This window comes from Equus quagga, chromosome 4 (assembly GCF_021613505.1).
Source record: "Equus quagga isolate Etosha38 chromosome 4, UCLA_HA_Equagga_1.0, whole genome shotgun sequence".
Classification (NCBI taxonomy): Eukaryota; Metazoa; Chordata; class Mammalia; order Perissodactyla; family Equidae; genus Equus; species Equus quagga.
The window spans coordinates 36,721,008-36,748,456 of record NC_060270.1 but is presented as its reverse complement, the minus strand read 5'-3'; the positions used below and the strand labels follow the sequence as shown (position 1 = coordinate 36,748,456).

The 27,449-nt window shown below is 48.1% G+C and overlaps 2 protein-coding genes across 3 annotated transcripts in view; one reads left to right on the top strand and one right to left on the bottom strand.

Moving 5' to 3' along the window:
- The window catches only part of VPS8 (VPS8 subunit of CORVET complex), a 233,285-nt gene extending 219,551 nt beyond the window's left edge, over positions 1-13,734 (top strand). For both annotated transcript variants that reach the window (XM_046658305.1, XM_046658304.1), the window contains 2 exons: positions 9,647-9,727; positions 13,091-13,734. In XM_046658305.1, coding sequence (XP_046514261.1) covers positions 9,647-9,727; positions 13,091-13,240 — 231 coding nt within the window. In that variant the 3' untranslated portion in view covers positions 13,241-13,734. The remainder of the gene's footprint in view (positions 1-9,646; positions 9,728-13,090) is intronic.
- Positions 13,735-20,878: 7,144 nt separating this feature from the next.
- C4H3orf70 (chromosome 4 C3orf70 homolog) overlaps positions 20,879-27,449 on the bottom strand; it is a 79,768-nt gene continuing 73,197 nt past the window's right edge. The window contains exon 2 of the mRNA XM_046659160.1: positions 20,879-25,719. Coding sequence (XP_046515116.1) covers positions 25,163-25,719 — 557 coding nt within the window. The 3' untranslated portion in view covers positions 20,879-25,162. The remainder of the gene's footprint in view (positions 25,720-27,449) is intronic.

Sequence of the window (27,449 nt, the reverse complement as noted above, 5' to 3'; positions counted from 1 at the left end):
TACGTTCATAGCAGCTCAGATTGCCCATGGGAAGGAGGTCCATAATACCTATACATTCGTAACACCTTCTGTCTGTCACAAACGTGGCATAGTAGGCTTTAGCATAGACCTGTTATCTGGAGCTGCCCTGTTTCTTACAAATTGTATTTTGACATGTCTGAACCTCAGTTTCCTCACATGTAAATTAGACAGTAAAGTCTACCTCATTGGGCTAATGTATGCATTAAACAGGAAAGTAGCTAGAATAAGGCCAGAAGCTAACCAGACAGCAGATAACATGTGTTTTCTCCATTTCTCTCTGCTCCCCTCTTCACTCCCCTCGCAAGAGCCCTGTGAGGTAGGCTGTGCAGGTATTTTCTCTGTTTTACAGATAACTATCAAGGGTGTTACACAACCAGTTAGTGTCAGAGCCAAGTTCAGGGTTTTTTCTGTGGTGTCAGAAAACCTTCGTGAGCAGCCAGTGTGTGCAGTAGCATCTTCTGACGTGTCTGAGGTCTCTCACTGCAGAACTTAGCTTAGTTCTTAACATCCTTGGCTCCCACGGGGCTTCTGCAGCCCAGCCTTCCAAAATGCATTTTTAAGCCAGACGCTAATAACTGTAGCTCATATTCATCAGCTGCTCTCACTCTCTCTCCTGGGCCTTTTGTTGAGACTTTACAGGCTTAATGGAATGAGTTTCTTTAGCTAGAAAGCAGAATCATGAAGGATCCCCAGAAGGAGGTCAGAGGACATCAGTGTTTTAAGAGCATGGCTCAGGCATAGCGACCTCCAGCTAGTCTTAGTTTGCTCTAGACACAACCTTTTGGGTCCCTTGAAAGTGGCTTTCTGTCAGGCTTCTTCTGGGACGATACCAAGAGCATGGCAAGTGAAAGAAACCTCTGGAACTGGACTGCCCAAATTCAGATCTGGGCTTCACTACCAATCACAGTGACCTTGGGCACGCCATGAACCCCAGAACCTTAGTTTCTTCAACTATAAAATGAGGATAACAGAAGTACCGACCTCATAGGGTTTGTGTGATGATTAAATGAGATGGTGCATGCACAGTGCTTGGAACCGTGGCTGACACGTGGTAGTTACTTGCTCAATAACTGTGAGTTGCTGCGGTGGTGGTGGTGGTTACTCCTTCTCACATCGTGGAAGACTTACACCAGCATTTTCTTCCTACTGAGAAAAGTCACTGTGTTGTTTCTTTTTAACTGTGGTACTGAAGGTCTTGGTTTTTCATGGATATTTTCCAGTCAGCCTTTCACAATCTCCATCTCCAACCTCACACCCTCTCTTCCCTTAGAGCTGGTCATTCCAAAGCCATTACTACTCTAAGCGAAATCTCCTTATGAGATGTCCTGTGAGGTGTTTCTCTCCTCTCTCCAGGCCGCTTAGCAACATACCTGCTTATTTTGTTATTTCATTACCTAGTTCATTATTAGCTGTGGCCTCTTGAGGGTTTTGAGGCATCAGGAAATCAGGGTATGTGAGAGTCAGGTTCTGTCTGAGAACAAACTGTGTTGTGGGTGGGAATTTTAGGAAAGGTGTTTTCTGTTTAGGGGAGGTGGGGGGTGGGGAAGAGGAATGGCTTCACTCCCATCTCTGTAGCCAAGGTTTCATTTTAGGCAAAAGCATTAAATACAAAGGACCTCTAGTTGGAAGTAGCTTAGGTAGTGGCAAAAGGGCTGAGAGAGGCCTGTAACAGACGGAGCATAAGATTTGGCCGTGAGGCCGAGGGCCAGCAGGGAGAAAAGAGGGAGATGCGGTCTCATTCCACTCATCCTGCTCCCCCTCTCCCTGAGCCCCCCTTGCAAGTTACAGAAGTGTCAGTCGAAGGCTCCTAGAATGCAGAAGAGGCAAATGCTCACGTTGCAGAATTATGCCAGGTGTCCCATGCCTCTCACAAATTAGGTTTGACGTTCTCGTGTGTTAGTGTGGGAGGTCCGTTAGGAAAGGAAACGTTGGGATTTTGACTTCAGGACCTTATTTATTGTGGAGAAGAAGTGAACAAGCAGAGCTCGGTCTTCTCTGACTTGTCCCTGTCTTCGTATATGATTTGGAAAGTTGCATATCCAGTGTTGCCAGGAACCCAGCCTTCAGGTGGCAGCAGATCATGGTTGTTTCCCTGTGTCGAAGCTCGATGCGCTGGTTAAGAGTTCTCTGGATCCTGAAAGCCCTGGTTGTTTTCTTCCTTCCAGCGGATGTAATTATGGCTCTCACTTCCACCCGGCCTCTGAGTCACTGAGCTGTGAAATGTGCGGGCGCACCGTTAGCCCGGCGTATCTCTCCCTGGGGCTCTCCTAGAGCATCAGGACCTCATTTTCCACTGGATTTACTTTAATGCTGAGTGTCACAAGGTCATTTCCAGGGTTGTCACTGTTTATTCCTCTAATGTTTAGCTACAGTTTAATTTTCAGCTTTTTACTATACTTCATTACATGAGAAGAAAGAAATTTGCTCCAGCAGATCATATCAAATGTGTTTCTCTTTCTCTTCCAATTAGAAAATCGTTCCTAATCAGTTCTATGCTGGTGGGTTAGATTTTCCACTGGATTCCCTTTACTGCTCAGTGTTACCAGTCTGCTGGCTTAGATGGTCTGGGAAGAGTGCTTTATGTTTATGGATTTGCCAAACTGAGATTGTGTTCAAATTTTGTTGGTCCCACTTTTATACGTGACACTGATTTGGCAAATCAGTTTCTCTGTACAGCATCTTAGTCTGAGTCTGTTACTTCTCTTTAGGGCACCATGAATCTTTGTGACAGTGCCTCTAGTTGGTTGCCCTAGTTTGCTTCTGATTATGCAACGAAAGCCATGATTAGTTTCAGTAAACATTACTATCTTACTTGAAACTTTCATGCCCCAGATCCCTGTTATCTCATGGTGCCCACATCTTCCCTAGATGGTAGAGCATACCCAAGTGGCATTGCCCTTTGATACACCAGGACAGAGACTCAAAGGAGCAGTGTAAACTGCTCCGGTCATACAGGGAACTGTGACAGGGTTGGAGCTCAGGTTTCCTGATTCTCAGCCCATGTTTGTTCTTCCAGATACTTCTCTTGGGAGTACAGTTGTCCCTTGATATCCACAGGGGATGGGTTTCAGGGGCCGCAACAGATACCAAAATCCTCAGATGCTAAAGTCCCTTACATAAAATGGCCTCGTATTTGCATATAAGCTACGCACATCCTCCCATATACTTTAAATCATCTCTAGATTACTTACAATAGCTAATGTAGTGTAAATGCTATGTAAATAGTTGTTATACTGTATTGTTAAGGGAATAATGACCAGAAAAAAAAGTCTGTATGTATTCAGTACAGATGCAGTCATCATAGGCCTTTCGATCAAGGTTGGTTGAATCCGCAGGTACAGAACCCATGGACAAGGAGGGCCGGCTATACACAGTCGCAGTAATGGCTGCCATTTATTGAATACCACGTAGGTGTCAGGCCCAGACATAACCTCTAATCCTCCCAACAATTCTGCAAAGTAGAGTTTTACAGATAGAGAAGCTGAGACTGAGAGAAGTGAAATAACTTGGCCAGAGCCACCTAGCTAGGCATCACAGAATCCAGATGGAGCCCAGGTCTGTCAGAGCCGTGCCCTGTGCTCTTCTTACTGCTTTGCAGAGGGCTTATGAATGCTCCAGTGAAGGTCCAAGTATGAAGGAGAAAATCTGCCTGCTCGCCCTTCCCATCCCTTCATCCATTCGATCGGCAGATAATTATTCCACAGCTGCTCTGTGCCGAGCATAGTGCTGGGTGCCGGAGAGCAAGAGGGACAGAGGCCCTGTCCTCAGGGAGCTCTCCCTCCACTCTCCCCGTTCTCTCTCTTCTGCAGCAGCCACCCGTCCTTTCATTGCCAGGTTTGCCATTGTTGTCTGCACTGTGCCCTGATGTCTCCTTTCTCTCCACTTCAGTGGCCACGTTAGGAATAGGCACACACGACCAGTATGCTGTGTGGACTGGCTGTGTCCAGGGCCTGCGAGGCCCTCTTCTTCGTAACTCAGTGAGAACTTAGAGTGTCTGCGCATTCACTGCGTGCTCGACACACATGACCTTCCTGCTCAGAAAGAAGAGGTAACTGCCTCAGATTGTGGTGCCAAGATGGTGACACCAGAGTTTGGCTTAGGCGCACTGACTCTGGAGCACAGGCTCTCGCCCACCAGCCGCTGCAGTGTCACAGGCCGTGGGGAAGTAGGCGTGCCCCAGCAGCAGGCCTCGGTCACACCAAATGGAGGGCTCTGCACCAGGAAGTGCCAGGGCAGCCACAGAAAGAGGCTTTTAACCACAAGTCCCACTGGTTTGGTAAATTTTCCTACCTTCTTAAAAGGGTTGCTACTTATGTTTTCTGATATTTTAAAAAATAATCCTTTCCCCAGAAGTGAATTAAATAAAATAAAATAGACACTTCACTGAGACAAAGGACAAACATGCCAGAAATGACAGTACAAAGACTCTTTCCAAAGTGCAAGTTCGTGAAAATAGGAAGACAAATGCTGGTGATTTCACACTGGGCCACGTGCCTGCTCTCCTACCGAAAATGGGCAGCTCAGAGTAAACCAGGATAGAGATTATTCGGCAAAGGTCTGTTGAACATTTGCTGGTGTAGAGCAGTGGGAAGAGAAGGATGAATAAGCTCCGGTTCGGACAGTCAAGGGGTTCACAGTCTAACGGGGGAGGCAGACAAACATGATTACACTGCTGAGGGCAACAGGGCGGTGATGGACGGGCCGTGTGGAAGCTCGTCTGTTGACAGGACTGGGCACTCAGCAGAGGCATTCTGAGAGGGGCCAGAGCTGAGACGTCCACGCCTCATGATGTTCAAGAGCGTATCTGGACCCAAAGATGTAATTTCAGGGACATTTTGATGGTTTGTGTAGATAATGGGAGAGCATGTTTCAGGCAAGCCCTGTCCTGGCACATAAGCAATCTATGTTTATTATCCCTCAGTAACCTCTTAGCTTTGCTCATCAGCACTGGGGAAGGTGAAATCTTTTTGTGGGGTTTTAATGTCCCAAAATCTGCAAGACATTAAACCCCTCTTGACTTACTCATCTTTGTCCCCCAAGGCCTATTATCGGCATGGCCAGGGCCCTGGATGTATTTGTTGAACCCCAGAACTGGGTCCCAGTTCACGAGGAGGTGACAGGACAGGAGCTTGCGTAGGCAGGACATAAACCAGCTCAACAGGCTTTTGTGGACAAGCTGCCTTCTCCCTCCCCTCATTCTTGCTCCATCCCACTTTTTGAGCCGCAGAACCAGGGAAAAGCGTACAGAAATCCTCAGCTTAGTGATTTATTAGTCATTCCCTGAATGCTTCCTTTTTAAAAATACTCTGTCTTATTCCAGGAAGGATTTTAAGACAGGTGAGCATCTCCTAGGTCCTAGGCACGTCTACAAATAGCTCTCCCATTTCACCTCAGATAACTCATATGCAGATGCTTTTCCACAGAGACAGTATGGCCGGGCCAAGAATAGGGCATCTCCGTCCTGCAGTGACTTGGCTTCCAGAGACTCCCAGGGCAGTCCAGCAGCGGCTCCTTAGTTCTGTCCCTGCTTGCCCAGGATGGTGGCTGTGTCATAAGATAGGACCTGTCACCTTGGGTTATTTCACATCCATGGGACAAGCACATTTTTCAGTTTCTGAAGGATGTCATTGTTGGAAAATCCCCCTCTTGGTATGTCCAAGGAGTTTAGGGCCTAGAGGAGGAATAAGATCACAGCAAGCCCAGAGCTCAGTGCCACCCCTGCACACTGGGCTTCTCATGTTTGAAATCATGGGTCTGCGTGTGTGTGTGTGTGTGGATACACACGTTTGTACATATGTTTGTGCATGCTTACCTATTGTTACTCCAGGTTCTCTCCCAGCAGAGGGGGACTAGGGTTTACAAGGTAGAGGCCCTGGTTATGATCCTTCATTGGTTGTGAATGTTTGTTTCATACTGGGTAAGTCTCCTAGCCTTCTCTTCCACAGTCCTGTTCACTTATTTAGTAAAATAGTTATAGGGCTGCAATTCAGTATGATTGAAAATAACCATGTGGCAGCAACATTTATCTTAATAAATTTTCCTATTATATCCCAGGGTTGCTAAGATGCATGTGAACTCCATGAATGTTGAAAACAACATACCTAATTGGGACAACTTAGAAAAAAAGTGTGTCCTGTTGCCGTTAGGACTCAGTAGGGACAGGCGGTCCCATGGCCCTGGGCTGTTCTGCACTACACATCAGCACCTTGCTGCTCAAAGTGTAGACGGAGGACCAGCATTCACAGCATCCGCTGGGAGTGGGTTAGAAACGCAGAGCCTCAGACCCCACCCCAGGCCTTCTAAGCAGAATCTGCCCTCTAACAGGTTCTCTCACTGATCCTTACGCACATTAAAGTTTGAGAGGCACTGGATCAGAAAACATGGGTTTGCCCATCATCTGAGACTTCTGCACTTTCTGCCTCGGTGAGCAAACTCCCAGGGGCTGGAGCCGTCTATTCTGTGCCTAGAATAGACTCGTGTGCTGTGTAGTCTTTCCTGGGGGTGAAAGTGTGATTCTATTTTTAACACTAGCATTTTCCACTTACGGTCGGACATGACCTTCACTTTCCCAAAATGATTTGCGTTGGCTTCCAAAATACCTCCAATAGGATGAAATAAATAACTGAAGAAATCTAGATTTTAAAAAACTATGTGGAAAATAATATAAAACTGGGTTTTAGTAGCACACATAAATGTTTGCACAAAGTCCTATGCAGTTGCTAATTCTATGTAGCCGACCCTTAGCTCTGAGTTCCCTAGTGAGAAAAGCAAAAAAGAAAACACAATTAGTAACAAGTCTACACAATCAGCAACTGCGTCCAAGACAGTTTTTCTCAGCACAGGGTCTGATGGGAATTTCCTCAGTGGATCATCATAAGTGGCCTGTACCATCTGCATTTCCATAAGAAGTCCAATAGTACACTTCACGAGGGTTTTTTCTTACAGTAGCCCTTCAAGGCAAAGCGCTGTTTTATGGAAGTACTTCTATAAGGAGAGACCTTTTCTTGTTCTGCTGCTTTGTCATTTGCTAACGCGGCCTTTTCAGCCTTCTTTTTAATTAATCTGCCTTAACTGCCCCAGTGCCACCTCACCTCATCCGTTCCCGACTTGTTTCCATTGTTAAACCGGTCCCAGAGTAACCAGGGAACGAGCACAGGTGAGAGCAGGGTGGCTGGTCCCTCGTCCTGCGGACCGTGGGGGTGGCGGCCCCACAGCGAAGGTTTGGAGTGGCCGGTGAAAGGCATGTAGCATCCTTGTGCTTAACCTGCCCTGCTCCCCAGTCTAGCCAGTGGTACTAGAGGGATTAGGAAAATCAGGTGGCAGGACCATGATGTCCAGTGTTAAGTCTCTCGAAGGCAATTATATTTTTTCTCTTGCTTTGTTTGAGGTAGCTTTGTATTATTTCTCAAACCTTCAGATCATCTCCAGCCTGGAACTCCCCTGTGGGTCTTACTTAGTATCTCTAGGGAGTGTGACATTCCACACTCTCACCCTCTCCAACAATATGATCGTTTTTCCTACCAAATTATATTGAGAAGAAATGTTTTTTAAAAAGTGTGAAGGCAAGTTTAAACATTGTCAGGTTAGAGAAGGAGGCTCCCTGTGTCTGGCAGGCCCAGAGACGCCAGTCTAACAGAAGGAAAGTGGGGCCCCTGTGGGTCTGCCCTCTTCTCTTTCTGGCTGCTGTTTGGGATCATACTGCCTGCTCAGGATTCCTCTTAAGCTGCCTTCACCATCCCCACATCACTGACAGCTTCAAGAACTGAGGTGCCTGTGTCCTGGGCTGGTCTCTGAAGCCTTGACGTTATCTTTGGGGCACCACTGTGGGATCCCAGAAGCCTATGAGATGTGAGCCGCCTCCTTATTGACAGCTGATTTCTAGGGGTTTTTTTTTTTTGGTGAGGAAGATTCACTCTGACCTAACATCCATTGCCATTCTTCTTCTTTTTGCTTGAGGGAGATTAGTCCCGAGCTAACATCTGTGCCAGTCTTCCTCTATTTTTTATATGTGGGTCACCACCACAGTGTGGCTTGATGAATGGTGTAGGTCTGCAGCCAGCCGGGATCCAAACCCATGAACCTGGGGCTGCCGAAGCAGAGTGTGCCAGACTTAACCACCACACCCTGGGGCCAGCCTCTGCTTTCCGGACCTTAAAGCAAGTCTTTCTCATCTGATTGGGAGATGAAGCTGTGAGGTAACTTCCTGCTCAGCTAGCATGATCTCCTTCAAGGGCAGTGCTTGTCTCCGTTCTCTCTTAGCTCTTAGTAGGTTTTTTCCCCTAAGCGTAGTGAAAATTTTGAGGAAAAGAAGGAAAGTCCTTCCCGCAAGGCAAATTTACAGCTTTTTCAAGTTTAAATCCTTTGGGAGGTTGGGAGGAAACAGACCTGACCGTACCTTTCTCATCGAGTGATTTCGAGGACTTGATGAGCGCATCCATGGAAAGCACTTAGTGCACAGGGCTTGGCTCATAGAAATGCTCAGTACGTGTAACTATGATTAGTGGTATTATTTTCTCTTTGCCTCCCCTGCTCACCCACTCCGTTTCCCTGTTCCTCAATTTCTTCCACATCCTGGACACAGACATTTGTTTTCATCACTGTTTTGGTGGCTGTTCCTGCAAGGACTTTCCTGTAAACAGAACATGTCTTCAAACCAGCTTTTGCTGCTCCCTTCAATCCCACAGCCCTCGCTTGGCCCACCTAGATGTGTGCTTGTTTCGACACCCAGATCTTTCGTCACTGAAACACTTGTGAAGTCAACATTTAACTAAGGGGATCTCTAAATTGTAGTAATAAAAGCTGGCATCTACTGAGCCCTTTCGGGGTATTAGGTTAAAGGCTCTTTAAATATGTATCTCATCTAATTTAATTTTCAGTAACCTCTTAGGGAAGCATTATCCGCTCACTTAGAGGTGAGGCAGTTGAGGCTCAGAGAAGTGACTTGCCGAAGGTCACACAGCAGGTTAGTGTCAGAACTGGCATTCCAGTTCACCTGTGGCTCCTGCACCAGGATCCCATTTCTTCTCTCTGGCTCTGAGTTGGATCAGGTCCACTGAGAGCAGAACCACAGTATTGGCGTGTTCCACCACAATAACAGGTGGAACAAAACGAGACTATTGTAGAAGCAAGTTAGACTTCCTCTCTTCCAAAAAGCAGCAGATTAAAACTGCATCCCCAGAGGTGGCTACCAGCCTTATGAGGAGACAGGGGAATGACGTGATTTTTCATTTATAATGCATCCCCACTCCCACCACCAAGAAGGGGCATCTTTGCTGGCATGGTCAGTGATGGATGTGGAATGCAAGGCTGGGTGGAGCTAAACTGCTCTGCATAGATCCCTCTGCAGAGAGGGACCGAGAAGCCCTAAAGGAAGCTCGTGAGTGTGAGAAGTTTAGAGACCACGTTGGGGAAAGGGTCCATGAGAGGTCAACCTGGGCTGATACCAAGGGACTTGAGAGGGACGTGCCCATTTCTAATTCAGGTTCAGTAAAATTTCTCTCCCCACTCGCTGGCAGCGTGGATTCTCTTCAGAGGAATGAAGGAAGCACGCCATCCTGTTTCACCGTTGGCCGAGTGCAGAGGTTGCTTGTGCGAGTTACTAACCGTGCCGTTTTTGATTTCTCAGGCAACCTCAGAGCCTGTTCTGGATCCACAGCAAATACAAGCATTTGATCAGCTTTGCCATCTCTACCGAGCAAGTTCCAGGGTAATGTCTGCATGGTGGTTTACATTTTTATTTCCCTATTTCTAATTACTGTTGTGGAAACACAGTGTCCTCAAGTCCTTACTCCAGCCTCCTCCTCAGTCTGTAAAGTGACCTGGCATCCCTGGTATGGCCACGTGGAGCCCTACGAGGAAGTGAAAAGATATCTGTCCCTCACCTCCCACGGGCTGTGAGGACACAGGAGGGCATCTGTCTGTACTGCCTCTGGAGAGAGCAGGCATATGCCTAACCCCTCATCTGGAGGCCTTTGTTTATACTGATGACTGCCGGATCGGCCCTCAGCCCCAGACCCTGCTGGACACCTGCAGTGGCTGAATTTGTTTTGGCCATGAAAGACAAATGCTAAATTATAGTGGCTTAACCAAGGTAGAAGTGTAAACGCAGGCATCCCTGGGCACCTTCCATGAACCTCTCTCCAGGTTCCTTCAGTCTTCTGGCTTGGCCATCCTCAACATATGGCTTATACTCACATGGTTCAGCATGGTTGCTCCAGCTCCAACCATCATATCTGCATTCTGGCTAGCAAAGTGGAGGAAAAGGAGGAAGACTGTCAGCCCTCTAGTTAAAGACAGTTCCTAAAAATTAAATGCACCACTGCCATTGTCCAGACCTTAGAGACATAACTACGCCTAACTGCAATGGAGACTGGGAAAACTGGTCTTTATTCCAAAAGGCCATGGGCTAAAACTCGTGGTATCCTGTAACTGTAGGAGAAGAGTACAGACGTGGCGGGCAACTAGCAGTCATGCCACAGTATCGATAGGTCTGGGTGCCCCACAGGCACTTCAGAAGTGTACTCATTAACTTGCGTGACCTGTTCTTCCTTGCCTGGGGCCTGTTTCTGGCTGGCACCTTCTGCCATCCAGTCACCCAGAGCAGCACCCTGGGCTCAGCCCTCCCATTCCATCCACTCACTAGGGAGACCCCTACATACTACATCTCTGTGTTTTTCTTCCCCTCCCGCCTCCAACTCACAGAGGCCACTGCAGGTCTTCTGTCCCTTCTCTGTGCTGCTGCCTGGGTGCCCTCTTAAAACCCAAATGTCATGTTAGCCCCTTGCTTAAAACACTTTCCTGGATCTCCATCAGCGGAAGGAGAAGTCCAAACTCTACCACCGTCTCCACTCCGCAGGTCATACCCACATCCCAGCGGGGCCAGGTTTGTTCCCAGAGCTTGCCTTGAGCTTGCACAGGTGCTTACGGGCTCTGCTGCTGTGCCTGGGCCCCCTTCTCCCACTCCGCATTCTTAGGCAGACACCTGCTCAGTTGCTTGGCAGCCAGAGGGAAAATGGTGCTCTCTTTGAGAGTTTGTCTGGGCAGAGGTTTTTATTCCGGGAGACTTCTCTAGGGGTCTCCTGAATGTAGTCCAGCAGCTTTATGGAACTGGCATTGCCTCCATCCTTTCCCAGCCTCGGCCAACCTTTGCCCCAGGAGTTGGGCTTCTGGGCCTTCGGAGGAAGTTCTGCTGCGTCAGACTGGCGAGCCTTTATTCAGGACTTATCGATTTCCAGATCACTAAGTTACAGAAGTAGAACACAAAAATCTCTCTGTTCTTGGGAAATAGAAAATATTTTTTTGTGGTTGATCTTTCTACCTCACAGTGTCCGAACGTGAAAGAACTTGGAGTTTACGTGGCATCTGTTCATGGCATTGTATGTAATAGTTCTTGTGGAGAACTTCACAGGCTCCTGGGCAGCTGAGAGGATTACAGAAGACAGGCAGTGGCACAAGGTGGGGCTCGAGCAGAGAAGGGACATCTCCTTGTAACCTGCTCGGGTGACAGTGGAGGTCCCTGGCAGGACTGCTTGAGCGAGTATACCTCCTCTGTGTCCTTGGCCAGCTAAGTAACTTTCAGTAAAAGCTTCTGAGCCAGTGTTATGAGTTGTGAATTGGACCACAGACATGTCTCTGAGCTAGGGCTGCATTATTTTAGATGAATTGGTACTTTGAACTTAGGGGTCTTCAGATGTCTCCCCAGTTACCACAGGCACTGATAGTGAGTTTTCAACAGAAGTGACAAATGGACGCATGTGAACTTTGTCCCATTATTGCCTGAGTGAAGGGAGGACCCTTCCCAGAGGTCGGAGGACAACTAGAAGGCAGAGTTCCTGGCAGAGTAGGTGGGTAGGGAACAGGTAACAGACTAGTTGTCTTCAGGGAAGGCAGAACCTTAGGCAGCTCGGCTGAGCGGAAGTTGCCACACAGACTAGCCCTCACCACTGGGTGACTTGGGGGAACTTACTTCTTAGGGCTCTGGGTTTTTTACCCAGAGGGTTTTTGTGGAGGATTAGAAATAAGAGACGTGTAAAGGACCTGGCATAGTGCCTGGCCCCTGAGGGGCACTCCCTACAGTGACCTGGGGCCGTGAGAAGCACCTGCGGGCTTCAGGCCTTGAGCCCAGCACAGACAGGACTGCCTGCCATGTTTGTGGCCCAGTCCTCACACTGCCCTCTCCAGGTGAAGGGCCTCAGTTGGCTGTGGAAGTCATCTCTTCTCAAACCATCAAGAGCATCTCGAGGGCCAGGCTGTCAGGCTCCTACTTGTGGAGAGAGCCTCTTTGAGGAAGAAGAGATGGCCCCTCTGAGTGGCAGAGCCTGGTTTCCTGAGGAGCTGGCATTAACCTTTCCTCCTGCCACTCTTTCTCCTTGGCGAGTCTTCAGACCCGAGCCACTAATGGAGTGAGGGCTTTGCTGGTGTCACTGGTGGAAACAGGGAAGCTGGGAGCAGGGCAGACTCTTAGAGGAGAAGGTAGAGTCTCTGAGTTTCCCGCGGAGCTGCTGAGTTTGAAGGGGCAGCTGGGCATCCATTTGGAGCCATCCAGGTTACAGAAGAGAGAGGTGAGCCAGTGATCATAACTCTGGGTCCCTCAGCCTGAGGAGAACTCACCGAGAGGGAGGGTATGGAATGAGGTGAGCAGAGAGTAGAGAAGCCCAGCTCAGGGCCTGTGCGCAGAGAGGGAGAGGAGGCCACAGGGTCACGCACCCCCAGGAGAAGGAGGACTCAGTGAGAAGGAGGGTCAGCATCGGACAGCTTTCCACTGTCAGAGAGCATCATGGTTTGATGTGCCCATGGCCTTACCCAGTCCGGTCTCATCATGACCAAAGGAGGAAATTTAGGCCCTAAAAGATGAAGCGAACTTGCCCAAAGTCACATTACTTGTTTGTGAGATGCAGACCTGGGATCCAAAGCCAGTTTGTATACTCTCGCCACTGTGCAGCACTGTCCCTCATGTGTTCGAAGTGGAGGAATTCAGGCTCCGCCACCTCTGTTCCACATCCCTCCCATCCCCACCCACACTCACCCCTGCCCCACAAGCCTTGGTTAACGTGTGTCCCCTCCTTTGCAGCTGGCTCTCCTTACAGAACTCTCCCAGAATCGCAGCAGCGAGAGCTACAGGCCGTTCAGTAGCTCCCAGAGTGGCCCGGCTTTCAACAGCATCTTCCAGAATGAGAACTTCCAGCTGCAGCTCATTCCCCCGCCTGTGACGGAGGACTGAAGCCTCTCTGGGGCCTGGCCCCACGGCCCCCGCTCTGAGCAGAGTTCGGAGGTGGGCTTCTGCGCTAGGCCTTCCCCACGGCCGCCACTCCCCGGGGAGCCCCCTCCTCCACGGTGTGGCTGCAGCCGCAGGGCCCCAGACTGGTGGGTTTTGTTTTGCTCATTAAGCGCAGGAAAGTCATACCTCTGTCCAGCTTTTTAAGAAAATGCGCTTTGCCCATTAGGACATTTTCCTGTTTCCCCTGAAGCCTAGAGAATAGGTAGAGCCCACTCTGTCTCCTCCAGCTGGTGGGTAACACGGAGGGACTTCAACTTCTGCCACCGTTAGGAACAGGGGGCAGCGGTCAGCCAGGCTGCAGTGTCACTGAAACCTGCTTTGGAGGGAGTGAAGGACCTGCGGGGCTAGGGCACCTCCCTTTTGATGTGTTTATGTTAAAATCCATTCGAGTGTAAGTTTTTCCCTTTCTAACAATAAATGCCTCTGCGTTTAAGTTCTGCAGGCCTGCTGGCTGGCTGTCCAGCTCTCAGTCTGTCAAGTCATAAAGGACATTTAGAACCCTTGTCGCCACAAGTCCGTTTCATTAGCTCAAAGTCAAGGACTCTGATTGTGGCAACCCTACCTTTATTCAAATTGGCGGCTCCCTTGCAGGCTCCATTCAGAGCAGCCAGCCCCCAGGTGCTCCCATGACAGGCACTAGGCCCCCAGAGCAGTATTATTGCGTTTCTTGGCCCTGGGACTTTGAACGTCATTGAACCAACAAGCACAGGAGGTCACCACACGCAGAGGCGAGGCTCCCACCTCACAGGCTGACGGGCTCCAGCCCATCACTTCCCTTGGGGATGACCAGACTCTCGTGGACTGGCTTACACCATCCAAGCCCACAGGAAATAGATGTGTAAGCCTGATGCAAATACACTGACTTTTAATGGAAAATAGATCCTGCTTCTGCCACATACTAGCTGTGATCCTGAGCAAGTCACTTAATTTCTCTAAGCTTCAGTTTCTCATAAAATAAACCCATTGTGAAGACTGCATGAGACAGTACTTGTAAGCATTTAGCACCGTGCAGGCACACAGCAAACGCCCCCGAAATGCTAGCCGAGCTTTTATTACACAACTCCTCCAAGACCTGGCGGCTTGGGCTGCTGCCTCCTGATGGAAGCGGGTGGAGGTCAAAGTAGGGGAAGTGGTTGACCAATAAGAGATCCGCAGTTGGGTGCCAGTGGCAGCTGTGTGGGAGAGTCTCCACCCCGTTCTACAGATGAGAAAGGTGAGGCTCAGACATGATAGATACTTTAACCAAGGAAACACTCTCAAGAAGTGGCAGAGCGGGCGTGTGAACTCGGAGCTGTGATTCCAGAGCCACTGATGCTGCCTCCCCAAATCATATATCAGAAGGTTTCTTAATGAGCCTAAAATTAAGGCCAGAGGAGCTTGATATTCTCAACGCAAAACCTGGCGATTGCCCTTCTTCTTTGTGTAGTCTAAAGAGCCAAGGCAGTTTACTGAGTGTCAGACCCTGTTCAAATCCGGGCCAGTAAACACCAACTAATTCCTCTTCTCCAGCGCCTGTCCTGTCTTGTCAGTCCCCAGGAGTCACAGCACCATGGAATAAGTTAGAGCATCTTCTATTCAGGTCATGCCTTCCTAAGAATATACTCTGGAGGGGTTTGGAGAGCCCTCTGTCACCTCAGGGTAGATGAGTGCTGGGCAGGCCTGAGCTGAGCCCCGGTCCCTGCCATCTGGAAGCCATTGTCCCTGTCCCCTCTCGTGGCACTTAGCACATGTTCTGCTCTGCAGTGATATCTGGTCCCGCTTCCAAGCAGGTCCTTAAGGGCAAAGACTTATCTGGAAGTATTTCTAGACTCAGCAACAAAAGCAGTTCTGCTGACATCGCCGTGGAGCTCATTGAGGGGAATGGGGGAGCTCCCAGGATCAAGGAGCTGGCAGCTCTGAGCACCCCGCTCCAGCTGTTTTTCTATGTCACATGCTCACCCCTTGGCTGTGACAGGTGGTAAGAGGCAGGATCTGGGGGAGGGAGAGTCCAGAGACACATCAGCTACCATTTGGGGAGGGCAGGGGCCTGGTCTGAACGGTCTCCTCCCATGCCGCCCCCCAAGGGAAGGGAGAGATGATCCTCTGAAAGGACATCAGGGACCTGATGGGAGAGGGAGAGGATTCTGGTTGAGCAAACGCAGCAGTGTCCATCACAGCTTTGGTTCTCCTTTGTACCTGGCAAACAGGAAATGTCTGAATGGACACCGTCTGTGTCCCACCTGAAAATGGGTCCTCTCAGCTCCCAGCTCCAGCTGAAGGCCGCCCCATCTCCCATCGCCCTTTTCACTCTTTATTTGCCCCTCCCTCCTGCCATGGGCCGGCAGGGGCTGGAGTCTCACCCAGTTCTCCAAGTGGCAGAATGGACTGTTGGAAAGAGCCCTGGGCTCAGATCGGGAGCCCAGGGTTCTCAGCACAGACCCACCCCAGGCTCACTTGTGAGCGGAGGAGGGCTGTTTACTCTTCTGAAAAATGAAGATGATGAAAGCAATCTGCTCCATCTACACAGCAAAGGTCCAAGTGCCGTGTGGGAAGATGCTTTACAAAGGGAACATATTACCAACCAGAGCCTGCCGTGGGGAGAGGGGCAGGGGAGGTGTTTGTGGAAGAGGAAAGCCGACGGGGGGCCTCATCAATGATGAATGCTGCAGTGAATAAATAATTCAGAGCTCTGGAAATCCTTTCAGAAGCGGTGTTTCCACTCGGCTCTGCCTGCTGAAATGCTTTTCCAGAGGGGCGGCTCCAGGATCAGACGCCTGTGACGTGCCCAGAGATGCAAGAAAGGCCGCCTGGTATGTCATCCTCTGGGCAGCCCAGGGCCAACTCCGGGCCCCCAGGGAGTCCGGGCACCGCTGAGCTCCGAGAGGGCGGCGCTGGCTCATGAGGGTTCATCCCAGCGGCCCCTCCTCTCTGGGGTGTCCGTGGCCATCTTTCTGCCACCAGCTTCCTCCACACCCTGATACTCTCTGGAGGCTCCCCCAGCTCCCCGAGGACAACTGCTGTTTGCCTCACCTTGTTTCCAGGCTTGGGTGTCTTCCTGTCTGTCTCCATCACTCCTGAGGGCAGGATTGTGTTCTCTCCAGTCCTGTGTCCTCCATAGCACAGTACTTAAAAAGGAATAGTATCACCATCTTTTCTTTAAAGTCACTATTTTTTTTAAGTAAACTTTTTATGGACGGAAATGCTCACAAACCATGTGTACAGCTGGATTAATTCACAAAGCAAATACACCTATATAACCAGCAGCTAGATCAAGCAAATAGGAATGACAGACACCACAAGGGTCCCCTAAATTCACTGTTCTTCACACTCCCCAAGTTAACCACTATCCTCACTTCTAACAGTATGGGTAGCTCTGCCTGTTTGGGACTTCATATAAATAAATGACATTATGTACTCTGTGGGGAGTAGCTTCTTTCACTCCAATTGTGTTTACGAGATTTATCCATGTTAGTCGTTCTCACTACTGAATAGTATTCTACTGTATGAATGTACCATGATTTATTCTATTATTACTGGGCATTTGGGTTATTTCTAGTACTGCCTATTACCATTCCTCTTCCTGTCTTTTAGTGAACATATGTATGCATTTCTGTTGGGTACAAACTGAGGAATGATTTTGCAGGGTCAAAGGGTGGATGTAATTAACACTTTTTTTAATATATGCCCGCTTGCATGAATGAATGAATGTCTGTCTACAGCTTTGGAGGGCTATGGGATAGATAAGATGGGAGACGGTGCACACCATCCTCTGCACAGTCCCTTCCCGAGCTTGGCTCCTAGTGCACGGGCCCCAACATCCGCCTCCTGCCCCACCCGGGGACAGCTGGCTCAGGAGGCTGGCAGGATCTGCTGTGAAGCTGCTGGTGGGCCTGGGCCTCCGCTTCACACTGGGCACTTCTCCATAACTGAGTGAAGCCAGTAGCCCCAGTTCCTACCTGACATCTGTTCCCTCAGAAGTCGGTACTGCATCCATCTCGAAGGTCAGTATCTGGTCCTAATAGTCTTAGGGGGCCATGTCCCCGTCCCTAGCAAACTCAAGGACCGCATGGTTGCCAAACGTGGCCTCTTTCTCTAGAAGAACGAGTTGGCCTATCATCCTTCAACGCTCCCGCAATCCACCCTCACCTCCACTTGAGATGGTGATTTCAACTCCCTCCCTTCATCTTCCCCATTGCTGACCTCTCCATGACCCCATAATTCCCTTTCTGAGTGGCTATATCGGACATAACGAGGGGTCCAGGTGATTTCCTACTTGATTCAAGAACACATCACAGCCCCAGGAATTCACAGCCTCCCTGTGACTCTTGGATATGTTGATCATGGGTGAGAAGAAGTCCTTTGGGTCATAATTGACCCCTTCAGGACCCCATATACTCTGAAAGGACCCAAGTGAATTCTAGTTGGATCCACTGATCTTAATGCTGACCTCTTGGTGACCTGTCCAGAGGGGCCCACCGTGGGGCCTCACATTCATCTAGGGCTGTGGGTTCCTTGGGAAACCCAAACCCCTGGTGTCTCCCCATCTACTCAGTGCAGCCCCTAAATCATGCTAGAGTCACCTTTCATTATTCTGAGTCCCAGGTAAAACAGGCTGTGTGGATCGCTGTGCAAATCCCACCCAGGCCTCGGTAAGCGTACCCTCCAGACACAGCACAGTCCCCCCATCCTGGGTCTTCCCAAGGGCTCCTGGCCTGACTGTGTGGCCTCTTAGAGTGGTGCTGCAGCTAGACTGTGAAGGCTTTTCCAGCTGTGCCTACATTTGCTTTGTGAGTTTTGGCATCATCATTCACACAGGCAGATTCTAAACGTGAGGGCAGAAACTCAGCCCTTTGTCTACTGCATGGGGCCCTGGATAAGGCAGATGTCAGATGTTCACAGCCGGTTCATGGGTCAGGGTCTACACAGTCCCCTGCAGTAGACTGGCCCCAGGAGGTGAGTCCAAGGCCGGTGATGAATGAGGACAGGCCGTAGTTGAGGAAGCAGTTGGCATCAAAGGCTCCACCCAGTGGGGCTAGGAAGGGGAGGACGCAGAAGCAGCTGATACGGAAAGCGCTGAGATCCGAGGCAAATTCCCAAGAGCGTTCTTAGATCTAGGGTCACACCTAAGCACAACGCAACACCTGGGTCTCGTCTGGGTCTCTGGCCAGACCCAGGACCAAGCCAAGGCGAGCTGGGCACAAAGCCAGAGAGACGACAACAAGGGCAACATCAGGTGATGCGCAGAGGGCTAAGCTAAGCTGTGCCTCCTCAGTGCTCCACCTAGAGCCAGGGCCCAGCTCAGTCTGGGGTGGGCCTGGCTGTGTGAGGAGAGAGAAGGCGAGGCAGAGGAGAGGGCACAGGCCGGAGCAGGAGCAGGGCAGGGTCTGACTGCTCAGGCTCAGGAAGTGAGGGAGCTGGATCTGGAGTCGGCAGAAGTTTGGCGCTCTGCCCTGCTACTCACTAACTTACCTTTTTAGAGTTGCTTTAGCTCTTGTTTGCTTCAGCCATAAACCCACGACATTATCCCGCCCTGCCTACTCCGCAGAGCTGCTGGGCACAGCAGATTCCTTGACAGCTGGGGAAATGCCTTGTGAGTCCCCACTCAGACGCTGTGGTGCTTTGCTGATCCGTGATGCTGCGCTGTCATCATCTGCAGTGACACTCCAGATCTCTTTCTCGGGATAAATCATCTGGGGTTGTACACTAGGTGACAGACTAGGTGTCACAAAGGCCTAAGGTGTCCCACCAGAGCCCAGACTTTCTGATCTCCCGTCTCCAAATTCACATGCAGAGCGTTGGACACGATGCCCCAGTCCAGCCCTCAGTCTCATCCAGCAGGTGCGTGAGCGGCGCCCCACTTCCATCCCACACACTCAGTAGTCAGGCTTGGCCTGCACTTGCTGTCCGAGGACTCACCCTCCTCACAACAGCTTACTGGGTTTGTTCCTAATTATAAAAGTACTATCAATTCATTTTAGAAAACCAGGAAAATCCAAAAAAGCCAACAGCAGCATACCATTAATATCTAGGCATATTTATTTCGCCTTGCTTTTCACTTGTATTTCCATCAAATTTCCCTTTCCACCTGGTTCCTGAAGAATTCCATCTGACCTCTGATCGCCCCTCCTTGAGCCCGACTGCAGCCAGCCTGAGTCCTGAGTCCCATCTTGCCTGCTTCGTCTGCACAGAACTGGACGGCACCCCGAGCAGTAAAGGCATTTCCAGTTCCCAGTGATGGAATTTAATGAGGAGGAGACGCTAAATCCAAGTTTACTGCAGAATCAAGTGTGTGTCATCAGCATTTGTAAGAGGCTACAAGGAGATGCCTTCTAGAACTTGGCAATAATGTAAATTAGTAGAATGCACACACAGTAGAAGAGATTAGCTGTCTGCAAGAGTCACTTTAAAAGACAGGTTATCTTTGGTGAAGGCAGAAAGTGCTAGCCTAGACTGCTAGTCAAGACGTGATTAAACATGGAAGCAGCCATGGCCTAATCAAAGCACTGAGGTATTCAAAGATGGAATTGCGTGTGTTGGGGGGAGGTCTGTGTGGACACAGAAAAGGGGAGGCAGCCTGTCGGTGTTTTTCCCACTCTGCCTGGAGAGCAGCCACTCTGGGTGCGCCATGAGCCACCAAGCTGTGGGAGGGTGTTCGCTGGGTTCGGGATGGCAATGCAACACCCTCCGCTCTCCTCCCAGGCTCTCTGAGCAGCCTCTTGACTCAGCCTCCAAGTCAGGGAGGGAGTGGAAGGGCTGCAAGAGTGAGCAACGCTGGCAAGGGGCCCAGGGGGTGAGCCTAGAGCCAAACGCAGCCGGCCTACCTCCTGACTCCCACTCATACAGGCTGTGCTCTCTGGGCCAAAACGGCCACCTCTTGAACTCCTTTCCTGATTTGTGAAACGGGGATGCTGAAATCTCGCTCGGAGGGCTGCTGTGAGCACTACTTGTAGAAAGTAGTAAGGTAGCAACTGAGCTGTCATTAATATTAACAATGACATTATTACTATTACTGATAAAAAAATTTATTTAGCAGTCCCTAGGGAGGTTATTCAATAAAAGCCAACCCAAAAGTAGTTCTTTTTCTGGGTGCTGAAGTAAAAAACTGAGCTCCTGGGTTGGCTATGCTGAGGTTGGTCCCTGGGCCTTGGGGACCACATGACTGCACCCCAAGGTCCTGCGGTTAGAACTGTCTTACGTGGCATCTATGAACCACGTGCAAAGCTTGTAGCTTTGTGTGAAATAAATACTGTTTGTGGGGTAACGTAAGTTTTATTTGTGTAAACCTAACATAGCCAACAGAAAAGTTCTTATTACAAACGTTTCTGGGAGTTATGAGCAGGGACCATGAGTGTATATGACGGATAACATCATTTACCTGCACTTCATAAAGTTTTTGTAAAGTTTAGACAGGGTAACGACGTAAACTGCTTCTCTCCTGGCACAAATAAGCACTCCATATAAATGTTTCACACTGCGCAAATGTGGGGTTTTGTTTTTGTTTAGCTCACACTGTGTTGTTATTTAAATCAGACAGAACCTCTCCAAAGGGGGGTCGGGGGAGACAACACTCCAGACTCCGAAATATCAGATTTGTGCTGGTACAAAAGAAAAAAATCATGTTTATTTTACAAGGTAGTATTTTCCTAAAATATTACATAAGGGAAAGTTGAGCTGTCTGTAGGAAAACAATATAATTTTAGGAAATTACAGAAGAGTCAACATTGTGCTTAAAACCGTAAAGTAGACAGGTTTTAAAAACAGTGCAGGAAGTGAATGTTGGACGATATGAACAGCCGTAGACAGTGTCTGTGAACATGCCGGTCTGGAAACTTCTAGTGATGATCTGCCCTCAGACTGGTTCAGCCTCTGGAGAGAGCCCCGCTTCAATCTGAACAGAAAACAGAACTGGAGTGCTAACAGAAACACTGCTGTTTCCTAATACAGTCACCTCTCAATTACCCAAACAATGAAAGGGAGCAGCGACATATAAAATTTTTTTAAGGTAGATAACTCCAAAATTAATTTTGAGAAGTGCCCTTGTACTTATGTTTGGATGTGAGAAATGTGACACCCCCGGAATTCGCAGCACTGATGAAGTGAGCAGAACCCCCAACTTCCTGCTCCCCTCCTCCTCCATGACCACATACGACTTACTAAAAAGCCTGAATGCAACTGGCCGCCTTAATTCTGGCTCACGCCGCCTCTGGAGAGAAGCGTAGCAAAGAAAACTGCGAAAATTTTGTTTTCCTCATAATAAAAAGCCAAAACATGTCAATAAAATTTTGCAAACAAGACGGAATAATCAAGAGCTGACTATATAAATAGTATTTTAACTCGTGCTTTTTTTTTGTTGCCTAGAAGTATTCATACTGCCAAACATACCTGGGTGTTCTGACAGCTTTCTGACTTACCTGGTGGCATCCTGTTACCCAAATACAGAAATCTGCGTAAAAGGTGTTTGTTACGATCGGTCCCAAAAGAACTGCAATGTTTCAAACAGGCCAGGAAGTGGAGGTTAAGAAAGAAAACCACCACCTCCGAAAGAGAACCAAATCAAACCCAAGAGGCACGTCAGGACAAGGACTCCACGGTTTGTTCTGGTTTGGGGCTGCGGTGCTGTATTACCTGGAACTCCAAGTCTTCCCTTTCCAGGAAAGCAACTGTTTTTCTGCAGGATTTTCATCAAATTCCCATTTCAAATCTTGAAAATTACACAGTAAAAAATACCTAGATTTGATTGTAAAGCCTTATTTGTTAAGGTACCAAGTAGTCATAACCACAAAAGCATTTTAATACTTTGTCATTTCTCAGCAAAGTTCTGAGCATATTTGAAACTTGAAAATTCTAAAGTAAATCTTGCCTAGATAAGAAAGCTAAATTCCACATAGCACTTAGTTTGTATTTTCTACTTAATATCTTTTACAACAACTTTCAAAAAGTGGGAATGGGGCCAGGGTTCCACAAAGCCCAGGAAAGCAGTTTCTCCACCCACAGAGCCCCACCCTTGGCTCCAGTGAGCACACCGCCAGGTCCAAGTCATAAAGCTCTCATCTCGCTCAATGTGCAAGTGTTAACGCAGGCAATCTAACATGACTGTGTTCGATGTGTATAATACATGTTGCAGCCTAAACATTTTCTACAGTGCCTATAATTATGCTTATACAAATGAGCAGGATAATATCAGGATTACAGAAGATCTCTTTTACATAATATAGAACAGAACAGGCCTAGAATTTAAGTTGAAACTACACATTTTTATATCCTTATCAGTTGTTTTTGGAATGCAAGCATAAACAATTCTGGTTCAATCACATATGATTTTCAGGGAATTATTACTATTAACAGTGCTAGGACAAAGAAATTCTTGCTTGTGCTTATTTAGAAAGGCTGAGATCCAGGAGCATCTGATATTTAGAATCCAATGGAACATCTCCAATTCTATAAAATCAATAGCAGTAACTGAAGCTTAGTGAGTTTTTAATTATAAAGAGATTGTGCAAATATTTAAAGTGATTATCAACCATTATTAAATCCAAAAATTCCATTAAAATCATGGCCGATCAGAATGGCAGTTGAGGAGTTTAAAAATAGGAACCTAGGCCAAAGTTGTAGATATCACTGATAAGGGGCCCAGGCCTGAAACCGCCGGCTTCAGAATCCTGGCCCATGACCACGTATTTCCATGGCTTTAGAGACCTGCTGGTCAGCTCCAATTAGTCTAGCAGGCGGGAAATGGGGCCCAGAGTAGAGAACAGACAGGAACCCAGGAACCGTGTAGAGAAAGAAGACCTTCCGTGCACCCCCGGGGCGTGGTGAGCTCACTCACTGGGTGGGTGTGGACAGGGTGATGCCGGGCCGCAGGCTCGCTGGTGTCTGGCTCCCAAGCCTGCCTTCAGGGCCACTCAGTCACCGGGGCACTGCGAACCTCAGGGCTCGTCACATGTCTGTCCCTAAGCCCCCTGGGCCGGGCCGGGCTGGCCAGGGAAGCCCCTCTCCGCACCCCCACCCCCACCTGCCCTCTCAGGTGCCCGCCCTGCTGTTCCTGGAGCTCCTCTCACCACCTTATTGGCTTGACTTGTGGAGTCGAGGTTTCAGTAAGCGAGAACTTTATGCTGCATTCCCATCTAGCACAGAGAGCTCTAACTAACACTGTTGTCAAAGGAATACACATACTCTGGTTTCTAAACCCTACGGATGTTTTGGCACCTAAACCTAACACCATTCTAGCCAGTCACTTGAATTACACATAGGACTTGCAAAGCAGATTCCGCCGGTGTGAAAGATGCCAAATGGAGGCTTCAGGGAAGAACAACAGGCCGCTTCTGATTTCTTAAAATACGAACGAATGTGACACAGAAGAGACGTGCCACGATGCTGACAGAGCACGAGATAATGCATGAGAGCAGGCTCACGGGGACTTAGGACCTAAGAAATCCTTCTCTGTCTCCAACTTTGATAGTTCTAGTTTCATTAGGCCATATTTTAAATTTCCTGGATTCTTAACTATGCCTCAGAGAGAGGAGATTTGGAAAAATGGCAGATAACCAACCAACACAAGAACACCTGGTATAAATGGAGATTAGGAGTAGGATTCTGAAGAGAGCTAAATAAGAAAGAATTATTCACTATTTTGTGTGTGTGAGAAAAGAGAACGTGTGCAACAGACCATGAACATTACTGTAGTAAAAGTGAATGTATATTACACTAAATATTTTCTCCTGACTTAGCAGCAAACTATTTCAACTGCTTTTGCATTTGCATAAAAACTCCATGCATCATACTGAATTCTAATCCATTTCTCACCTAAGTCGTTCTAATGCTTCATACAACCAAATGAAGCAGAATTAACCAAACCTATTAGATTCATTCCTAATCCCTAAAGGACTCCTGTCTGTAGCATTTCCATGCTAACTAAAACTATCATTAATTTTTTTAAGACGTCAGATGTGGCTGCCTCCTAAATATAATACCTATATAACTTCCTAAAAGTTTTCCCCAGATTTGAAGGACAATTAAGAAAAGCAGGGAAATGTTGAGGAACCCACCCGACAGGCCAGCTCAAATGCTGTGCCACATCCCCCAGCTACAAGCTAAGTACCTCTCACCTCCCCTGGGTCCCAGAGCATCTGGGGACCATAACCTGTATGTGTTATCTCCCCTGTTAGACTGCGGGTCCCTTCAAGTTGGGAGTCAGGTCTTATTCCTTCTGTATCCCCACAGCGCCCTGCAGAGTGTAGGTGCTCAGCTGAAGCTGAGATGTCATCTTCTTAAATGAAGGCCTAGCTCAGCACAGGTCATGGAGGGCTGTGCAGACACTGGCTGTAAATAAGGGCTGAGCTGGCCTCCACTAACCTCCTAGAAGTAGGCTGAGGCAACACTGGCCCGGACCCGTGCAGGTGGTGAGGAGAAAGGGAAAGAGAGAATGGCATCTACCAGTGTGCTCTGCCCCCTCAGGTGAGCTGACTCCCATATGGACCAGCAGGGTCGGGGCACCTGCCAGCAAAAGGCCAAAAGGAGTGCCAACGGTTCTCCTGTGAAGAACTGGCTATTTAGAAAACACTGTCTCCTTCACTCTGGGGAGCTCCTCAACCTGATCCATGATACTCTGTGATCATCGCTTCATCGCTTTCAAAGTCCCAGTGAAATTAAGGCTGGGTCACAATTCATGACACCAGATGCTACATAGAAAGTAAGTGAAGATACAAAAGAAAACCATTTATAAGAAAAAGAATGTCTTAGTTAGAAGACTAATTTAAGAGTGAAGCTAATCAGCAGCCCACTGATCGTCAGAGACGGGTAGAAATACCAACTGCACTGGAAAAAGATCCATCAGACACAAGTACAAAAGTTCCCCGTGGATCAAGGACACGCTTCCTGCCCGGACGCTCACACGGTCGTTTCTATCGTTTCAATCACCTCCAGATCAGACTGTGAGGGGGAGAGGAGGGTGCACTCATCCGGTTCCCAGCTGCTCTCGGGACTGTAATCTTCCTCTGAACTCAGTTCTGCTCCTTCTTCTGTGTCCTCATCACACGATTCCACATAGTGAGCCCCGATCGCATTGATCCCAGAGTCCTCAGAACTTGAGGGAGAAGAGCAGTGATCTATTTTTGGTGTATTGCTCTCTTTTGAAATTAAGGCATCGTGTGCAGAGACCTCCTCAGGGCTCGTTTTGTGGGAATGTGGCGCCGGCTGCTTCTGCACATAACACATCTTCCCATTTATACATTTCACCTGATAGTTGTCAATAAAGAGGTCTGAGATCATACAGTACCTCGGTGAGTCAGGGGGCAGGGGAGGCTGGAAGACAGATGCAAATTTCAAAAAGTGTTCGGTGAGTGAGACTGAGATCTGAATGGTGTTCGTGGGTTCCCGAGGCTGTGCAGGAATCTCCGTGCTCGGGAGCTGCTCCACGGGGGTCATGGGCTGATACACGTATTTGCCTGTGGGGAACACACAAGGCGGCTGAAATCTAAGAGTATTACACGAACTACATTAACATAGCCGTAATGGTTTCTTTCTGAGGACTCACAACGTTTTAAAAAATATTTTAATAACATCTCAAAAGAAATGAGTAATAGAATCACTCAACACTGTTATAAAAAATTAAAAATAGAGCATGGTGCATAACATCATGTACCATTAACATTTTCATCTAAGAAACTCAACACACTTTAAAAATCTTAATTTATAAATCTTTCTAATGCCTCTCAAGTAGGTGGGTGGATACTATAATCCTTATTCTACAGACAACTTTAAGTGCTTTACCCCTCATCCTAGAATAAATGTCCGTGTTACAGTATGGTAAAAACATGGTGTCAAATAGTATAATATACTATAAAATTATAACTCCATTTTTATCTTTAATAATTACATGTTAATATATACACTTACAAAATGGAGGAATATATACCAACTTATTATCAGGGTTATGGAAGACTTTCACTTTTTAGGTTCCTATGTTTTAGTCAGAAGACACACACACATATTTAATAGGTAATGGCCCACAGGATTGTGGCGGCCACCCTCACTGTCTGGGATGAGGTGCAGGATGTGAAATGATCTCTTTCAAGATTAAGGCTCATCAGTGGCCGAAGTAGGAGATGCTCTTTCTCCCTGACACCAATGCCACTGGCACTAAGCAACCCAAGCCAAGCAGAGGCAAAGCCATAGTTGGCGGGGGGCGACCTCCTGGATATTTCCAGGAAACGGAGAAGCTTATCTCCAAACCTTGCCCTCTGCTCTGAGCCCTCAAGTGTTTAACACAGTTTCCACAGGAGTGAAACCTAATAGATCTTTCCTAATGTGTCTCTTTCCCCATTCGCTCTCACTTCACTCAACATTTAGCCAAGCCTCCCATGTATCAAGTGCTAAGGAAATAGAGGGAGAGATGAAAATTACTGAGTCTGTAAGTCTAAAATGATGTAAAACTAGAAATCTGCAAGGAAAAAAACACCCTGAAAAACCCAAAGACAGGAGCCACAATTGTGGGCAGCAGCTTGGATTTTTCCTAATGTCATTGATTTATCAGTCAGTCATACCATATCTTCTGCACATGTTTACGACAGGGTTTTCAACCTCAGCACTATTGCCATTTTGGACCAGATAATTCTTTGTTGTAAGGGGCTGTCCTATGTACTGCAGGATGTTCAGCAGCATCCCTGGCCTCTACCCACTAGATGCCAGCAGCATCTCCTCCTCAGGCATGATAATCAGAAATGTCTCCAGACATCATCACATACCCCTGGGGGGGAGGGCAAAATCACCCTGGTTGAGAACCACTGATTTAGACATCCTCATGAGCATCCCTTAGCAGGCAAATCACACACTGTGCATGGCACCTGCTCCTATTTGTTTTATTTCTTGGTCAGACTGAAATTTCCAGGACAGGAATCACATTTGTAAGGAAAACAATTGTAGATTTTTTAGTAAGTTACTTAAGCCATGGAAGCATAACAATTTCAAATCAGAAATGTGAGGAGCACACTAAGCCACAAAGAGTGCAACATCAGTAATCTATTAAGATCAATCAAGCCTGCCTGTATTCTTTACTTCTGTTTCTTGATTCCTGTATTAAAATCAGGCTTAGATTCCACAATTTCTTTGTAACTAAATTACCCTTAAAAATATATTCAGCTTCATTCTGGACTACCACACAGAAAAGGTACATTTA